We start from the raw sequence: 15277 nt of genomic DNA on the forward strand, positions 1-15277 counted from the left end.
CCCCAACAGCAGGTAACAACTCCAACGTTTCCTTGGCTTCGCAAAATTTACCAGAGTTTTATCCGGAACTTCAGCTGCATCGCCTCTCCCCTCTCGGCCCTCACCTCCACCACGGTAATGTTTAAGTGGACTCTGGCATTCCACGAGCTCAAGAGCCACTTTACGTCGGCCCCGGTTCTGGCCCAGCCCGATGCCAACCTCCAATTTGTGGTGGAGGTGGACGCTTCGGACACGGGGGTAGGAGCTGTGCTGTCCCAGCCCTCCCCAACAGATGGTAAACTCCACCCCTGTGCGTTTCTCTCACGTAGGCTCACCCCACCCGAAATAAACTATGACGTAGGCAACCGGGAGCTCCTGGCGATTAAACTGGCACTGGAGGAGTGGTGCCACCGGCTCGAGAGAGCGAACCACCCCTTCATCGTCTGGACGGACCACAAGAACCTGGCGGACATCCGGAAGGTGAAGCGGACCAGGTGGGCGCTATTTTTTGGCCGTTTAAACTTTTCTGTCTTACTGCCCAGACGTCAAGAACACCAAACCCGATGCCCTGTCCCGCGTGATCAAGGCTGAGGAGAACACTGCGGATTCTGACCTCATCCTCCCTTCCACCTGTTTTGCCGTTACGATCACTTGGGAGATCGAGTCACTAGTAACCCTAGCGCAGGAGTGCTAGGCCGACCCAGGTATGGGAACCCCCCAACTGTCTGTTTGTCCCCGACTCTGCTCGTTTCCAGGTCCTGCAGTGGGCTCACGCATCCCGTCTCACCTGTCACCCCGGGGTCACTCGCAAACTGGCTGCCATCTGACAGCACTTCTGGTCGTTCCTGACACCCAGTCCTTCGTTTTCGCCTGCACCACCTGCGCCCGGAGTAAGACCTCCACCCGGCCACACTCCGGTCTCCTCCACCCCCTACCCATCCCGGGTCGCCCTTGGTCCCACATCGCCCTTAATGGTCAAAGGCGGCCCACTTCCTCACCCTGCCCAAGTTACCATCTGGCAAGTAGACCGCAGAGCTGCTGGTGCCCGAGGTCTTCTGGCGACACGGCATCCCCGCAGACGTGGTCTTGGCCAGAGGCCCACAATTCATCTCCCAGGTCTGGGGTGCCTTCTGCTCGGCCCTGGGGGCGCAGGTCAGCCTATCCTCCGGCTTCCACCCACAGACCAACAGCTAGACCTAGCGGGCAGACCAGTAGGTGGAGGCCATGTTCCACAGCCTCACGGCCACCAACCCCTCCTCCTGGAGTGACCAGCTCCCATGGGCTGAATATGCCCACAACACCCTGGTCAACGCGTCCACCGGCCTGTCCCCGTTTCACTGTTCCCTGGGCTATCAACCCCCTCTGTTCCCTTCGAAGGAGGCGGAGATAGCGGTGCCCTCGGTTCAGGCCCACATCCGCCGCTGTCGGAGAACATGGAACAAGGCTCGCTCTGCCCTGCTCCACGTGTCCACCCGGTTCCAGCACCAAGCGAATCGGCGCCGGGTTCCAGCACCCCCGTGTGCCCCCGCCAGAAAATGTGGCTTTCCACAAGGGACTTACCCCTTAAGGTGGACTCCAGGAAACCCACCCCCAGGTATGTTGGCCCTTTTGTTATAGGGTTATCGTCAACCCCTGTGCCATACGTTCCTGTCTCCCTCCTTCCGTGTCCACCCCACCTTTCACGTGTCTCTGTTCAAGCCTGTGGTCTCCAGTCCCCACTCCCCTCCCGCCCAGGCCCCACCACCCCACAACACCGTTGATGATCACCCCGCCTACACGGTACGTGCCTGCTGGACGTGCGCTGCTGGGGAAAGGGCCTGCAATAGCGCGTGGACTGGGAGGGGTGCCTCTGAAACACAACCTGGACGCCTCCCTCATCTGGGATTTCAACAGTTCTCGTCCCCCCGGCTCCCGGTGTCCACCAGGTGGCGTCCATAGAGAGGGGTGGTACTGTTAAGCCCACGACCTCCCAGCACCACTAGAGGCCGCTCTCTCCCCATCTGCTGCTCTTCCCTTTGGCTAATCCCACACCCACACCTGAGACTGCTAACTTACCTGAGTTTGTATCTCTCCTGGCTCCGTCCTCGTCCTTAGATCCTAGTCTGTGTATCCAAGTGTCTCCTCTTCGTCCTAACCTGCCTGTCTCTTCTCCCCGTTCAAGTCTGTCCATCCTGCTCCATCCAGCCCGGTTGTCAGTCTCTTTGTCTCTCCCCCCGCAGCCTGGATCTCTCCTTCCCAGTCGTCACCGTTACTGTCCTTTCCTGCTCCACCTGGCCTGGTAGCCCCACCTGCTCGGACACATCCCATCTTGACCAAACCCCTCCTGTCATCTCCACTGTGTCTCCAAATAAACCTCCTTCGTTTACCCCAGTCTGCCTACCGTCTCTGTGTCGTGCATTTGGGTCCCTCCTAGCCGTGATCCTAACCCTAACCCTAACCCTAACCCTAAACCCTAACCCTAACCCGAACGTAGGTTGACGTTCTTTCTCCAATTGGTATTCTAAGTTCTGCACAGTCGCTTTATACAAAGCAATGTGTGGTTAGAATATGTGATTTATTTTTACTTTGCAACATAGGGGTGGATTGAAATCAATGTTCACTGGAGGTACATGTTAATGTGCCTCAATCGTCTCCATCTTATCTAGACGCGATCTGGATGCCAGGTCTGAAGGAGATGCAGAAGGTAACCTCTTTAATTACCTAAAGAGGTTACTTAAAGAGGTTACTTCTTTCTTTAATTTTGACTTACAGCACAGGCCAAATTGGTCAAAGAGGATATTAAAGGAAAACAGAAACTTTGACAGCAACAAGAAATTGAATGAAAATGGTATGACAATGAAATATATTGCTGTTTTGACCTGCGGAAAGCAAAATCACCCTAATATTCCACCCTTTGGATATTCTGCTTCACTCATTATATTCAACATCGTAGCAGCTTGTCAAACTGTGAGGTCTAGAGTTGAGGGAAAGCTGCTTTATAAGAATAAACAAAGAAACAAGATGTGTTCCTTTTATTTTTGCGTTGGGTTGACCTCTTACTTTTCTTGACCTTCTTCTCTTCGTCGTTCTCGCCGGCGCCCAAGAGGGTGAAAATTATGCCTGTTTGCGAATTGAGACCCACCCCTGAGACAACCATTCTGCCCGACCCCTCCATCACGTGGGTCCCTGTGTGTAAAACGAGAGGGGAAAAAGATAAGTTAAAAGCCTGACTTTTCAACAGTTTTATTGTGTTGACTGAAAAACACATTTCTACTAAGACACTTTTCAAAATGTACTGGATGAATAGTCTAACCGGACAGAAGCATGGGGTCCTTCTCCAGGGATTTGCGGACTTGGTCGGACTCGCCAGTCAGAGAACTCTCGTCAATTTTTAAGTCGTTGCCTTGGATCAAGATGCCATCAGCTGGAAGCAGGTCACCTATAAGTGGACCATCAGAGGGAAGACTTAGAATGCGGCCGTGTTTTTACCATTTTGTTTTGGTGGCAGGATCCTATTTAATGGTTTTGCGGTGCTTATTGGATTGGTTTGACACTGATGATGTCACTGATGACACAGTAGAACCTTGCACCCCCCAGTTGGAACAATGGTCATTTGGGAAACTGCGATGTCCCCATTGATCAACGCATGGATGGATATACAAGAACACTATTCTCAAACCACTCTGCCTGAAACAAATAAAATGAATATTTCACATTGTTTACTCATAAATATACGATTTCCCATATGAATTTGAAAATAGACATAGTACAATCCTGCCTAGTAACATGGCTGACGTTGCTAGCAGGAAAGAAAAAATGAATTGCTTTGGTTGAACAGTTCAGATAAACAGGGTTAACCAGGACAATCTCATCCAACTTGTAATGCTTTTGCACTTTTGCATATTTTTTACAAACTTATATCAACTTATTGCAACCTTGCATATCAATGGCGGAATTTCACCGAGCAGAATTGTGCCATATATTAAATCTGAGCATGGTCTACGTGTATGGGCACTCGGCGTTAAGTGAATGGGTACTCGGCTCTCACACCGGGTGGGACATCTGGTCGGCTGCGGTGGGGCGGGCCTCACCCTTACTCAGGGCGTGGGTGGGCATGGTAGTCCCACCGGCTCGCCTGCAGTGCGGGGTGTCGGTCTGTTGCCATGGGGCCGGGATCGGGGCCTGGCGCCCGCGGTCTTGGTTCTGTGCCTGCGGCTGCGTCTTGTGCCTGCACCTGGGCGTTGGCTGTATATGTGTGCCCCTAGGGTGCGGCGTCTCCTCGTGCTCCCTGGGACTGGGTAATGCTCCTCGGGGCTGGCCGCAGGGGTTGCTCCACTGACCTCTGGCTTCTTTGGGGGCCCGGGGGTCTTCTGTGGCCGCAACGCAGGGTGCTCAGGGCTTTCCTGCAGCCATAGGGTGTCTACAGGGCTGCAGGGTTCAGTGGGCTTCGGGGCCCTTTCCGCTGCTTGGAGGCGCCACAACATAATACCGACCTTCTACATCAGTACCAATGGGGACAAGACATGTACACTCACCGGTGGACATGTCTTACACACACACACACACACACACACACACAGGCGGTCCCATCACACACACGCACACAACACCACACCTGCTTCGACTGCACCCCAGCACCCTCCTGGTTGCATTCCTCTCCTCCACCATTTACTGCCATAACAATGACAGGAAGAGGCCACGTGACCAGTTGTAGTTCCAGTTTTCCTGGACCTCATTAACTGGTTCCTTTCTTCAGCGTATCGTTTTAAATGTTGTGAATAGCCACGATGGTGTTACAGGACCATACTAATGTCAAATTGAGTTTTAGCCCATTTCCTAACCAGTAGACATTACGATAACACATTACTTATTTTTTGCCATATTTTGTATTTGTAATTACAGGTTAAAGTAAAGGGGCTTACTAATTTTCTAATGTATTTAACAAATACAAAATATCACAAACTTAGTCTCATGGATTGCCCCCCTTAAAAACTTCCAAAACACATCTCAGATTATGGTTATGAAGATTTATGTTGGCTACAAGATAAACAATTTATAAATGAGGTTATTAATTAAAAAAAAAAAACAGCATCATATCACAAAATAATTAATTCACAAAAGTGTCACTTTATATAATATAATTATAAATTGCCCCCTTCCAGCCCATTTATTTTATGTATGTGTTGTGTTCATTGAATTACAATTGTTTGTTGGTGCTGTCTGTGTTTGTATGCAGTGCATTAATGTCTACTCTGCATGTGTGTATTTGTGTGTGTACACAGCTGATGGCACCAGACAAAGTTATAATGACAACAATACATGTTGTCGTCCAATGTTTATGTTTTTATATAAATGTTGTTTGTTTCTATGTTTATTTGTCTCACCCGTGGTGATTCTCCCCCTCTTGGAGTAGTGATCAGTTGTTTATAGACCCAAACATGATAAATAGTTCTCCAAAGAGGGGGGTTGTTAGTGGTTCTATATAACCAAAAACTGTGCTCTTGATATTTTACAGGTCATCCACAGGACAGAGTTATTGCAGCAGTTCTTGATGATTTCAGAATTAATAAAGAGTTGCATTGCAGGTTGAGAACCTAAACCACACTTGCAGACTAACTCTGTCCTAGATGCAATGGCATACAAATACTCTTTGTTGTATGCCCAGCATGCTGACAGCACAGGTAAAAAAAAAAAAAGAAGAAAATCTGAGGATGATATCCAGTTTTTCCTGAGCCAGAGCCCATATCCACAAAACATCTTCTGGCTAAAAATAGCTCCCAACTTGCTGATTTAGGAGAAACTCTTAAAAAATAATGGGTGTGTCTAGCCCTAATTTTAGGACTCCAAAGTGTTTGGTCTAAGAGTATTTCACAAAGTGTTTTATCACTAAAACCAGCTTTAAGTAATACAGATATACATTTCTATCCATTTCAGCTCATTGGGCCTTATCCGTGAAAGCTGTGTACGGTCAAATTTGATTAAAAAGTGTATACGAGTATTTCCACAGACAGTAGCATTCATCTTTGTTTTCTTTGTAGAACAAATAAGATACTGATTAAAATTATCTGAACAAATCTTGTCCAAAGTGTTTAATGATCATATAAAAAAACCCCAATAGAATGTTATCAAACTCAATAAAAGCAGCGTTCTTAATTTCACCACTTGCCATTGGGAGAGGGACAGAGAGAGTGAATCTCTTCTTAGTTCTTTATCCCCATGGCTAATTTGTACATGTCGATTAAAGTGTGAATCGCTCAGATTATTTTGTTTAAAAAATTACATATTTTATATTTTTCTAAGCTGTCAATTTTAAGCCATTGCAAGCATTTACGGAAATGCATGCATACTCAATAGGCTGTTTCCATTGTTGGTGGCAGGGTCCCCCTTTCCCGGCAACAAAGCAACTGGCATGAGCAAGAAGTGAAATGCCGTTCACTGGCATTCATCATCTGGTCCACCTGAAGTAAGCACGCAGTTAGCCTCGCTCTTTTCTCAATCCACAAAAATAATTTCACTTCTTTGTTTCTTCATGGGCCCCTAGTGGATGTCCCATATACAGGATGCCCTTTCCCATCCATCTAAGATTATAAATTCCATCATATGAATAAAATAATATGCAACACTTTCAAAAACGTAATGGTACAAAAACAGGAAAGTATTATAAACAAAACCCGGTGGAAATTGGCCGAAAATAATAAAGTTTTGCATACAAAGCCTGTTATATGCACTTCTCCTCATGTTTTTATCTGCGTACCGTACTTAATCTGAGCAATGTCTCCGGTCACGATCTCGGCCACGGGGATCTGGATAACCTGGCCCTTTCGAATGACAGTGAACTTCTGCTCCTGCTCGATGCGGCTCTGTAGCCCACGAAACTGCTTCTCCTTGGACCAGTCGTTGAAGGCTGTCACAAGCACCACGATGATGACGGAGAAGAGGATGGCGGCTCCCTCAATCCAGCCTGCCTGGGCCTCGCCTTCATCCTCCACACCCGCTGCTGCCTCTCCGCATACTGTTGGATCAAAACATCACAGCTTATATCGTATATGCTTTCAGTTCTGTAAAGTAACAAAGTAAAAATACTTAGTTACTATACAGTATTTTTGGAGTGTTTGTACTTTACTTGAGTTATTATATGTGACCCACCGCGTACTTTAGGGTCATTTGGCGGCTTTCGAGATTTTTTTTTATTTTCGCATCATTTGGAAGTGGAGAATCAGAGCTTCCAAACAAGGTGTCACTTGTGCAAATCAAGCAAATATTTTTAAAACTATGACTTGTTAATGACAAGAGTGTGGCAAACCGTGTTTCTTACCCTAACCCTAACCCTAACCCCACACCAGGTTCATTCAGCAAGTTCTCAGAATGCAAATGGAGTAGCCAAAGCCACATGGCTAATTAACATACTGCTGAATGGGCCAATCACGAACAGCTCTACAACACAACTAATTATTTTTTTTTTTAAAGCTTTTATTTAACAGTAAGATTATACATGTTTTATAAAAGTGGAATTATTTTGAAGTTTAAAAGTACGGACAACACAACAAAATGTAGAGTCTATTAATATTATTGAGTCTCAGAAAATCTGAAATCTGAAAATCTGTCACCAACCTCAACGGACTTCATCACGTCATCAACTTCTTCGGACATATCATCGGTCTCCTCCAGTGGTTCTTGATAATATTCCGTTTCAGCGTCACATTAAGTTTGAAATCCGCTGTTTGAAATGTTCTCCAAGTCCGGAGTAATATCAGATTCAGCGGTTCTGTCGTTCTCCGCGTCGCTGTTGGAGAACTAACTATCATCGCGGAAAATGAAGTCCAGTATGCGCTGCTAACACCGACTTGGATCTATCGCACTGTTTAGATTAAGGTCCGAAATCTGATTCAGAGCTTCCGCCATCCATTTTACATAATCCATAACGATACGGAGAAGAAAGTTTTCACGGACAAGTGAAACCGAAACACCCCCGTGCTGTGCTTTAACTGTCCGTTTACGGAAGTGACGTAGGTGCGTGACGCGGGGTTTTTTCTTCTTCGCCGTTTCACCACAGTAGCTCCGTGTGTGTAAGAGTTGTATGATTTAAAGGTTGAATTCTGTCAAAACGGTTTCACATTGTGACTTCACATCATATGGAATATGGAGGAATGATCTTCACCTGGACACTCGTTTTAAAGGAAACGATCGATCGGCGTTATTCAGCGCTGTTCTGCATCTTCGTAAGTGAACTGCATTTCTCCATGTAATCTAGCGGGAATATTTAACTCCACAGTTTAACGTTATTCTACTATTTAAAAATCAAACTTGGTTTTGAAAATACGTTGAGATATAAAAAAAACCACAAAGGAACGCCAATCTGGAAAAATCTAATTTTCCTTCAAGAAAGGTTTTTTCAACTTATTTGGCTGCTCCTGGCGATTTTAGAAACGCGTGAGATGGTGGCTTTTGCTGTGGTGTGTCATATATTTCTGTGGACTTTAACTTTTACTTAGCTACATTTTGCCCCAAAAAAGAATACCTTTACTCCAATAGATTTCCTCTGAATACCTTAGTTACTCGCTACAAAATGAAATCAGAGATAAACTTGTAGCCAAGCTAGCTAAGTGTAAACAAGCACTCTTGAGTCCGTTGCCAGGTCTGCGGTTTTCTTGTGGAATTGGGTTACTTTTTATGTGTTGAAGTGGGTTGTTTTTTTTTGTCTGTGGGTTGGGGGATGGCTGGGTTAGCGATGTCATTGGTATTGACCTTTTCACCTGAATTCCCACCAAAAAACCATCATTTCATACTTACTCTCACTCTCACCCCCTGGCGGGTGGTAGAAGGACAGCCCCAAGGAGATGATTGCGGCAATCTCCAAGATGATGAGGGTGACATCCTGCAGAGCTTCCCACACAAGCTGCAGGAAGGTCTTGGGCTTTTTGGGAGGAATGAAGTTCTTCCCGAATGCTGTGTGGCGCTTTTCTAGATCAACTGGGTTGCCCGAGAGACCTTCAGACACAAAAAATAAAATTACAATTTAAGATTGAACTTTATTCGTCAGTAAACATAATTTCACAACTCCCAGGTCAGCTGAACTAATTTAACAGATGTAGGGGTAAGAAAATGAAAAAAAATATATAACACAGGTAAATGTGATAGTCAGATGGCATAACGAGGCGTAAGACGGGAACACCAAGTGTACCTTCAGGAAGTAAAATGCATGGACACATTATGTTCTAAAAAAACATTATCTGAAATTATTCTATTTTAAAAATAAATTTGATTAAATTACACATGTTGGAGTTCACAGAGAAAGAGAGTAACATTCAAGCTAAATTAAAATGACTATTTGCAGATAAATATTTCACTCCAAAAATATATTTTTAGAAATTGCACTTTTAGCATGAAACATCACATATACGTTTATTTGAAAAAGAACAAAAAAGCTGACCGACTGCAACATGGCTTTAGGTGTTTGCACTTTGTCTTCCAATTGCAACCGAGTGCCAATGAATCCTGGCAGCTTTTAATCAAGTTTAATGAAGTTTGATTTATTTATTTATTTATTTATTTATTTATTTATTTATTTATTTAAGGGGTTTGCAAACCAAAAGTATGGTGTGGAATTGGTGAAATGTCATTATGGTATCGACATTCAGAATACATTGTCCCTCATACCTGTTAGATGTTGTATAGCTCTGGGCAGCTTAAAACAGCAATGAAGACAAAATATTGAGCAGAATCTTGCATAAAGCAGCATATTCATGCTGTGAATTTTTTATGGAACAATGTTGTGAAGTGCCTACACATTCAACGGAACTCAGTGACATTACGAGTATAGCGGTGGTTTTCAGTAAAGCCTTATTCATGCGTCTGCGTTGGAAGATGTAAATGTCTCGGTGAAGCTACGCTGCAAAGGGAGTTGAGGGAAAGCGTAGGTCACAGAGGCTCGCAGAGCGCGCACACCTCCAAAATCTCAACAACGGTGTTGGGAAAAGAACATTTTGCAGATAGATGCCTGACTTGCGGATGTCAGGATCCTGCCTTGCCTTGATTCCCTGTCTGTCTCTGGCTCCCTCTGTCCCTCTCTGGCTCCCTCTGTCTGTCTATAGGTCCCTATGCCTCTCTCTAGTTCCCTCTGTCTGTCTATCTGTCTGTCTGGTGTCACGTCTCTGTCACTGCACACCTACCCCTAATTGGTAATCTCACCACTTGTCTCCACCTTCCTCGTCAGTCCTTTTGTATTTAACCTGGTCCCATTCACTCTGTTGGTGTTGGATCCTCACATGTTATCTGGGTGTTTGCACCAAACGCTCAGTTTCTGATTCTCTGCCAGCGCCTCTGCCCCTGGGACCCGATTCCCTGCTGGTCCCTGGGCCCTGGTTCCTGACTCCCTGCCTTTCCTGATCCCCCTTCTGTTGCCTGTTCCTGATTCCCTGCCTGTCTATACATCAAACCCCTGTACAAACTTCTAAAACCGTGTGTTTCCTGCATTTGGGTTCATCTGACCACATCCCTAACAGCGGATGAGGTTCGGAAGCAGATTTTTATTTGCATATCCATATTTTTGGGGTCGAAAGTTTACAAATAAAGTTTGGAAAAAATATATTTCTACATTTTCTGTAGAAGATGGCTCAAGAAATATGACATCGTGCCGCAGTGGACATTATTTTACGTTATACACAAAATCCGTACAACTGTAAAAGCAAACATCCACGCAAACATCTCTGAATGATACTGTGCACATCAGCTTATGTACAGACTGAGAAGCATCAACCCGACTTAACAGATAGACCCCTTACTGAGCTGTCATTTTGACCTCGTGGTGATGGCCACCACTTCACTGGCTCCTCTTCTGATGAACATCTAGGCTGCTGACAGTGCAGAAAGGACTATATTTGGGGGGTTTTCTAATACAAAGTAAAGGATAATCAAGTGAAAGACAACTTCATCAGAAAAGCATCAAGCATGGTGACCAGGGGAGGAGAACCAAATGCATGCATGCATGCATGCACGCACCCCAGCATTTCCGTTATCCGGAAATTGCCGGTTTTTGACCGGGAAAATCTGTTGTCCGACATATTAGAATCTCTCCGGTCTTAATGTCCGATGACAATAATTCCCTCCAAGCACAATTTGAATTAGTGCTGGGTGGATCATTTCAATAAAGTCTGAAGGTCTGTTCATTTCCGCGCTCGCCAAGTTGCAACGGGAAGCCAATCAGTTTGGACAATCTTGTCCAAAGCTGATCTGCAAGCTTCACCTCTGACCAATCACGTTTGTCAATATAGAACTTAGCCCCACCCCCTCCCTCTTAGACAGGTTGCGCTTGTAAACACAGTAGACACACACATGGAGCGGACACAGAGCCGCAGCGTCCAGAACTCTGAGGAGAAACAGAAAGATGATGTGTCGTTGGGACACATACATCCGTAGTTTGGCGTTTTTCAGGGATATTTAAGTTCTGACATAAAGCAAATCAAGTCATTGTGTAAAATACGTCGACAGGACGTGCGGACGTGGGTGGACAGCACCACAAACTTTATCATTTATTTAGACCTACTTGCCATATTTATTTTATTTTTGATTTGAACAAAATTGTATTTTAGTGAAATGTTAATTAAAGCGGCTGCACTTGTTACTTATTGTTCATGAACAGAAATGATTTGATTTCAAGTTCGTAATTTTTTTTCATAAAATGGCGTTTACTGACATGACATTTTATTTTGAATATTCAAAAGAAAATATTATACAGCTACATGCCTTGATGATGTCATTCTCTATACAGACTGCTTATCAATTGTTTTTAATATCAATAAACACAGATAATATTTGACCGGAATCTCTCACATTTGTCCGGGAAATTGAAATCTTCCAGGACACGTTGACCGGCACCATTTTTTTGTCATGGAAACTCTTACGCACACACAGCTGAATGGATAGGCCCTGGGCACAAGCTTGCAAGGTTTAGTTCATATTTTTGAGTGAGATCGAGAGAGACAGAGAGAGAGAGAAAATGAGAGCAAGAAAGAGAGAGAGAGATGATCCTTGGGCATATAAATAGTAGTTATTTACTAATAGCTGCTTTGTCCAGGTTCTTACTGAGAATATTGAGACTAGAGAGAGAAAAAGAGTGTGCGTGTGTGTGTGCGTGCGCGCACCCATGTTCGGTGGATGATTGATGTTCATGACTAAAGCCTAGATAACTGAGGTTAGTGTGTAATTGTCCCATTTCTTTATGAAGAGCAGGGCCATTAAAATTGCCTCCATTCCCCCATTTGTGTGCATGTGGAAACATGAGTACATAGGTACTCTACCCCACACCCGGCTCCTCGAAGCCAACCGATTATTCACTGAAAATATAATTAAGTTTCCCTTCCTTAAAATTTGTCATTTCTTATGCTGCTAGGATGCGGCTACAGCTGCCCTTTGATTACCAAATGGAGCAATGATCTATGGAGTCATTAGGTGAATGGGCTGGAACTAATTTCAATCCTGGAATGGACTGGTGGTGAAGCACAATATTATCCTGGGGATAACGGAGCCAGAGTATAATATAGATAGATGGGCAACACAAAAAGAAGAGAAAATACAGGAAGAAAGCGGATGTCATGCCATTTTCTGGTCATTTTCCAAAAAGTCCTGACACCTGGGAATTCATATTGAGTTTGTAAAATGGCTAAATGTACATAGGTAGTCATGTACATATATACACATATATATTTACACACACACACACACACACACACACACACACACACACACACACACACACACACACATATATATATACATATATATATATATATATATATATATATATATATATATATATATATATATGAAGTAGGGCTGAACGATTTGGGAAAATAATCAAACTGCAATTTTTTTAAGACCAATATTAAGATTGCAATATTGCATCTATGCTGTTTTATGCTCATTAAATTAAAGAAAAACAAACAAACAAAAAAAAACAAACAAACATGCAGTTTTCTGGAAGAGAAAACTGGAACAAGTGTTCCGGGCTCTGCCAGCAGCACACCCCCTGCAGAGGCACCTCAGCCCGGACCGGAGCACTGGGTCTCACCGGGGGGCAGCGTGAAGGTTTGATTAAAACAATTACTTAATTAGGCTGGGGAGAGTCCCGGAGAAAGGGTTGCTATTACGCACAGTTTCGTTCCATAAGGAGACGTGAAAAAAACCCACACCGTTCCTGCACGCTGTTCGCAGGCACCTGATCGCTGGTGTATGCATCGTTGGCACGCACATTGTGAGCCTACCCTCCTCGGAATGGTGCGCTAGGCGGGGCGCGCTAGGCGGGGCGCGCTAGGTGGGGCGCGCTAGGCAGCCGCCTATCCCACCTATAGGAAGAACCGCCCCTAGAGAGCCCTCTAGGTTATATCGTGTAACATAAAAAAAAAAAAAAAGTTTTGCTTTTTTTTTTTTTTTTTTTTTTTTTAATCGCAGCCTTTGTAATCTGAAAATTGCGTTCTATTCCATTGCGATGTAGGTTTGAATTTGATGAATTGTTCAGCCCTAGTTTGAAGTAAAATGAAGTGAATAACATTGCTCATTTAGTTACAATGGGAATATATTCGGCAGTCAGTTCTTGAAGTTGATGTGTTGGAAGCAGGAAAAATGGGCAAGCGTAAGGATCTGAGCGACTTTGACAGGGGCCAAATTGTGATGACTAGACAACTGGGTCAGAGCATCTCTAAAACGGCAGGTCTTGTTCCCAGTATGCAGTGGTTAGTACCTAACAGAAGTGAACCAGTGAACCGGCAACAGGGTCATAGGTGCCCAAGGCTCATTGATGCGCATGTGGAGCGAGGGCTAGCCTGTCTGGATCAATCCCATAGAAGAGCTACTGTAGCACAAATTGGTGAAAACGGTAATGCTGGCTATGATAATAAGGTGTCAGAACGCACAGTGCGTCACAGCTTGCTGTGTATGGGGCTAGTATCCGCAAGCCGGTCAGAGTGCTCATGCTGACCCCTGTCCACCACCGAAACACATACAATGGGCAGGGGAGCATCAGACCTGGACCATGGAGCAAAGGAAGAAGGTGGCCTTGTGTGATGAATAACGTTTTCTTTTACATCATGTGGATGGCCCGGGTTAGGGTCTGTCCAATTGAGCATCTGTAGGATGTGCTGGAACAACATGCCCGATACATGGGACCCCACCTCGGAACTAACAGGACTTGCTGCTAACGTCTTGGTGCCACACACCTTCAGAGGTCTTATGGAGTCCATGCCCCACAGATAATTTTGGGGCACGAGGGGGAGCCACACAATACTACTAGTTATTAGTGGTGGTTTAAATGTTCAATGTGGTTTTAATGCTGATATAAACACGTTGACATTATGATGGTCTGGCGTCGATGCATAGTTCGAAATTTCTCTAATTATCCGTCACTCTCTGGTCAACAGATGCACTGGCCACAACGGGACATTGCGTTAACGCGCCGTCACAGTGCCACGAGATACTTCAATGAGTTCCAGCAGAGTGAACGTGACGTAAAGCAGCTGTACTTCTGACAAATGTGTACGAGGCATTCGACTTAACGAAGAACAATGTATGACTGTATGCAATTTGGACCATTTATGCTAAAATAGCCAAGTTCCCGCTGTGTCAAAGTACATCGCCAATAAACGGTAAGCTGAGAGATAAGTGCTTGTGTGCCCATGGCGGGTGGGTGCCTTACCTTCTATGGGCGAGGTTTTGAGCCGACGGCAGATCCCCTGCACGTCACCGTAGTTTTCCCTGATCTTGTTGACGGCCTCTCCACTCCGCAACTCCATCAGGTTTCTCAGGTCAGCCGTAGTCACCCCAAAGTCCCCGTCATGGTTGACCTCGGCAACTGAATTGCCGGGATGGTCTACGGAGTTGTTGGCCATTTTGTGTTTTATTTTGGGTCGTTCCCCCCCACTAGCTTAGTGCAAAATATTTAAATCCCTCGAAGCAACACACAGTCCACCAAATGTCGATGAAGACACCGTCTTGCTGTGTTGGAAAAGGTCACCTTTGTAGGTATTGGCCGCCGATCTGAAAGTCTGAAGTCAACCCCTGACGCGGAAGTGCATCTTCCGGTCGTAAACTATGGAAACGGGTATGTAATCTGGATCCTCTGATTAATTCTTCTCTTCTCACTGTGAATAGAAGAAAAGGGAGAAAAAAAACATATTTTCAGTTTGGTGACTTATTCAAAAAAATTGGTCATAAGATAAAGCCTTGTAAATGGATTTGACATCACTTGTGGAACTAAGCACAAGACACAGGATAGGAGTTCATTTTGGCATAAAATTTGAAGAGTTTATCAAATTTTTTCAGAATTAGA

The 15277-nt window shown here is 44.8% G+C and overlaps 1 protein-coding gene across 1 annotated transcript in view; it reads right to left on the reverse strand.

Annotated features, from left to right (window-relative positions):
* Positions 1-15004, reverse strand: part of atp2b4 (ATPase plasma membrane Ca2+ transporting 4) — a 79721-nt gene extending 64717 nt beyond the window's left edge. The window contains exons 1-5 of the mRNA XM_080000632.1: positions 14645-15004; positions 8749-8946; positions 6713-6970; positions 3272-3397; positions 3019-3144 (exon numbers count right to left, since the gene is read on the reverse strand). Coding sequence (XP_079856758.1) covers positions 3019-3144; positions 3272-3397; positions 6713-6970; positions 8749-8946; positions 14645-14837 — 901 coding nt within the window. The 5' untranslated portion in view covers positions 14838-15004. The remainder of the gene's footprint in view (positions 1-3018; positions 3145-3271; positions 3398-6712; positions 6971-8748; positions 8947-14644) is intronic.
* Positions 15005-15277: the final 273 nt, after the last annotated feature.

Source organism: Zeus faber (genome assembly GCF_960531495.2).
Source record: "Zeus faber genome assembly, chromosome: 5".
In the NCBI taxonomy this organism is placed as follows: Eukaryota; Metazoa; Chordata; class Actinopteri; order Zeiformes; family Zeidae; genus Zeus; species Zeus faber.